The sequence below is a fragment of the Thamnophis elegans genome, chromosome 5 (genome assembly GCF_009769535.1).
Source record: "Thamnophis elegans isolate rThaEle1 chromosome 5, rThaEle1.pri, whole genome shotgun sequence".
Taxonomy (NCBI): domain Eukaryota; kingdom Metazoa; phylum Chordata; class Lepidosauria; order Squamata; family Colubridae; genus Thamnophis; species Thamnophis elegans.
In genome coordinates this window covers 68,409,738-68,414,260 of record NC_045545.1, presented here as the reverse complement: position 1 = coordinate 68,414,260, position 4,523 = coordinate 68,409,738, and the positions used below count along the sequence as shown (strand labels likewise).

At 39.7% G+C, this 4,523-nt stretch overlaps 1 protein-coding gene across 1 annotated transcript; it reads right to left on the bottom strand.

Moving 5' to 3' along the window:
• Positions 1-2,980: 2,980 nt before the first annotated feature.
• Positions 2,981-4,282, bottom strand: LOC116508760 (beta-3 adrenergic receptor-like). The gene has a single exon (XM_032217429.1). The coding sequence runs from the start codon at positions 4,280-4,282 to the stop codon at positions 3,209-3,211; it is 1,074 nt and encodes a 357-aa protein (XP_032073320.1). The 3' UTR covers positions 2,981-3,208.
• Positions 4,283-4,523: the final 241 nt, after the last annotated feature.

The following is a 4,523-nucleotide window of genomic DNA, read 5'->3' as shown; positions in this document are numbered from 1 at the left end:
ATCTGGACACATTGCAAGGGTTACTGAAGGAACTCAAGAATTTGCAACATGTAAGAGACAGGGGAATAGTAATTAAGCAAATTTTGGTTGAAACTCACATAGAGATAGTGCTAACTGGATGAGAATAAGCTTAGTTCAATCTAATTCTCATGAATATAATGAAGAGAAACTTCCATGACACCCACTGAGTTCCCAGAGAAATAATGGAATATAAATTAATATTATACAAGTCAATATTTACTATTTCAATGGAGTTTTTGATCAAGCATCTCACATGTTTTCTATGCCTAGGTACAAAACACTTTGAACTGTTAAGAAAAGGATGAAAAAATGAAACATTTATGCTCAGGAGTTCAGATATAGCTTCATATATCAGTCTGTTTTGGATTTAAATTACAAGAGGCTAGGGGAAAATTCTCTAACTGAGCAATGGAAAAAAGTATCCTTGGAGTATGTAGTTCGCATTTTAGATGATTTCAAGAAAAGTTTACACAGGCGTCAATCATGTCTTCTGTAGTTAATGAACATTATGTTCAGAACAGAGAGGGGCGTTTTGCTAACAATCCTGCTCCAGCAAGGAAGAATTTCATTTTCCAGTGGGAATGAGATATTAGTCAGTTGTAAAAAATATTTGGGCACCATGAAGCATATTTTTTTAATGATACTAGCTTCTTGAAATCACTATCCATGCCTCCAGCTCCTACATTTTATTTCTCTTTAATTTCATGGGCCCAAGTAAGAGTAAGAGCCAGCCGTTGTGTCCTTCACTGTTTGTGCAAAAGCCATTTGAACTGATAATGACTCCTTCTTCAGCACTGGCAATGTGCAATGCTGTTTGTATTGATTGCTCCAGGCAGACTTTGTTTCCCCACTCAGACCCATGGTGCATATAAATTCCTTTCTCAAGATTGTGAGTCTCTTGACTCATGACATGAGTCCACTTAAAAAGATTTTGACTCCTTTAAATTTATGCTAGTTGTTAAGCTGCAAGAAGACTCCAGTTTAATGAAAAAAAGGACTAGGGGAGACATGATAGCAGTGTTCCAATATCTCAGGGGTTGCCACAGAGAAGAGGGAGTCAAATTATTCTCCAAGGCACCTGAGGGTAGAACAAGAAGCAATGGGTGGAAACTAATCAAGGAAAGAAGCAACTTAGAGCTGAGGAGACATTTCCTGACAGTTAGAACAATTAATCAGTGGAACAACTTGCCTCCAGAAGTTGTGAACACTGCAAGTCTTTAAGAAGATGTTGGACAGCCATTTGTCTGAAACTGTATAGGGTTTCCTGCCTAGGCAGGGGGTTGGACTAGAAGACCTCCAAGGTCCCTTCAAACTCTGCTATTGTATTGTATAAGATTTCCTTATAATTTGAACAGTCAGCCACACTGTTTTTTGCTTCGTTCTCTGCATTTTGTTCTGATACTAACTTGAATTCAGGAGAAACCAGTTCCTCAATTTTGCAATAAAAATCATTTTTGTGAAGTTCTAATTGTGTAGAATGAGGGACTTCATCAAATCATTTTATCTCTCCTCAGACATGGTCTATCTTAGAAATATAAAGCTGAATGCCATGCCTGAAATTCAGTAAAGGAGAACCGCAATAATGATTTGCCTGTATCAAAGAGCATTAGCTATTTGTTTTCCAAACGTGCTTTTGTACTCCATGAATCAATGGACATCATGGCATCCAAGAACTTGGGTAAGAATGCAGTCTAAGTTAAGATCGCCCTGCCCCCCCCCCCCAATGGCTGAAGAAGTCAGGTTTAGTATTCTATTTCTGTTGTTCTTTTCTAAATTACAAAATTTAAAGAGTTATGAAATATTTGGCAGTCATGTTTGTATGTGTGTGTGTAATATGTATGTGTACACACATACATATTAAACACACACACAGTATGTGTGTATGTGTATGTTATGGAAAAACTGTGTATAAGTGTATATATTGAAAGGATGGTTGAGTAACTCAACACAAGCCATGCTGCTTCTAATTCTGAAGAAACCTTGAACCTCAAAGTATAACAGGTTGTGTTGGCCCATTTACTTCCCACACAATCAGTACAAAGCTTTTACTTAAAAGGTGTTTCCTGTGAAAAGATTTTAGTATTGACAACTGTTACAAATAAACTTTGTGTGCCTTTTAACAGATCATTATTTCGGTGTCAATATTTGATCAAGGATATTTTACCTTCATAGAACACATGCACAATGTTTGTTATCAACACAACCACATACAGTAAATGTTGAAGTTATTTTAAGCCAATCAAAACAGGAATTGTAGTAATAAGAGCATGAGAATAGTTTCAGATTTCAAATGAAAGGCATGCTACCCATCCTATTTCTTATTGTGATTTTACATTTTTCCGTTCTTTCACTATCAACAGTCTCGTACAACCAAACACTGATTACAAACTTGCTGCATTCTGAATCCTATTGAATGAGCTTCTGGACTTGATTTGGAAAAACTGAATCATTTTTTCCTATATTGCTGCAGATTAATATAATCTTTCTTGCAAATATCAATGACAACAAAATGTCAGCAATTATAAAAAGTTCCATTTTACCATTTTTAAATAGGGAATTTTTGTGCAAATACATTTCTGAATAAATGCTATAGAATATATACTGAGTATTATCAGATTAACAATAATTAAAAGGTCATTGTTTTTCAAGTGTACAATGTAATACATTACATCGGATTAATTTTGCAAAACAGAACACAGAACATATTATTTCAGCCCTCATCATGCCTAGAGATTCACACATTCATTATGTGATGTATTTTAAAGTTTCTTCTTTTTCTTTTTCTCTCTTTCTCTTCTTTTATTCCCATCTTGTAAATCAAAACGGGGATATTTTTATATGGATCAGGAGTCACTAATAAATAGCTGCTCTGTGTTAAGATATTTATCTAGCAGCAGTTTTTAAAAGTGCAATGTGCTTCCAACACTCTGAAATGCACCCTCATAAATTCGTTCTACATTTGCTATACAAAGATCAAGAGGCTGCAATCCAATGAATGGAAAGAAAAATCTGGCACTAAAAAAGTACATACTTTGGGGAGGGGGAGGCATTCCATTAAGCTGCAGCAGCTGAAGAGGAAAATAGTTATTGAAAAATCCAGAATCTCCAGCTAAAATACCTAGACCACTCTGAAGCAAAAAAACAACAACAATCATCTCTTTAAAAACAGCAGGTACCAATTCTGCCACTAGTTGGACTCTGGACGGAGCATCTCCTTGAGGACTATCACACAAGCAGGGGCAGAACAGTGCCCCTCCGGTGAGTGACTGGAATGCTGCTGGGAATCGGCTTTCAGCTTTTGCTTGCAGAACATTTCCCGCATCCCTTGCCGGAATTTGGGGTCCCAAACACTATAGATAGCCACATTCCAACAGCTGTTGGAAGCCAGGATCCAGAAAGCATAGAAGGAGAATTGGCACCATTCATATCCCACCACAGAGCCCACAACAAATACAGCAATGGGAACAAAAGACACGGAGAATGCCAAGGTCAGGATGCCAATAGTCCTGGCAGCAGTGACATCGGGGTAAGAGAGCCGGTGGGTTCCCTGTGGGTCTTCCCTCAGTTGCTTCCGCATTTTGTGGTACTGCCGGAGTGTGGCAAAGGTGATGGAGTTGACAACAAAAGTGCCAATTAAGAGGGTGAAGTCAAATATTGGGTATAGGAGCATGACGTTCCATTTGGACTCTTGCATCTTGCCCGAAGGAAAGCCGTAGTTGCACATCTTACTGCAAGAATTGTACTCAAAGGTGATGTTCGGAATTGAGAGCAGAGGTATCACCGCCAAGGAGAAACTCAGTATCCAGGATCCAAGAATCAGCCAAGTGATCCTACGCTTGGTAATCACAGCTTTTCTGTGCAAGGGCTTCAGCACAGTGATGGTCCTCTCCACCGAAAGCAGAAATACGGTGCTGATTGAGACGAAGGTGCACCCGGCAAAGATAGGGCCAATGATCAAACAGACCGACAAGCCAGCTGGGCTCTCCATCCCATAGGCCAATGTGCTCGTCTCCTGATAAACTGAGTAAGGTACTACAATCAGCCCCATAGCCAAATCAGCAACCGCCAAAGAAGCTTTTAGGTAGCTTTGGGGTGTCCGGAATTGCCTTACACAGAAGAAAACCAGGAGACTCACCAGGTTTCCAAGAGTGATGGCCACGATCAGGAGGACCATGAAGAGCAGCTGGCAGACCACTCCAGCAAAGGCCACACTGCAGTCTGTGCTATTGGCATTCCTGTTGTTGCTGCTGTTTCCCAACATCGATCAGGCTCTCTTCCCTTTCACAGGGCAAAACAGAAAGAAGCCAGCTAGGGAGCTCCACTTTCAAAGGGCCATGGAAGAGGCTTCCCAGGATGCTTGGCTCAGAAACGACCAATTCATAGGGAAGTCCATGCCAATAAACAATTCAGTCATTGAAGTTCAGATCAGCTGCTACAGTCACATAGTCTGTAGGTGCGTGAAGCACCTGAGCAAAAGTCAAACAGGCAGGGCTCTGAAACAA

What these genes read in the sequence shown, in the direction of transcription:
- LOC116508760 (XM_032217429.1), bottom strand. Translation starts at nt 4,282, where the DNA reads ATGTTGGGAAACAGCAGCAACAACAGGAATGCCAATAGCACAGACTGC.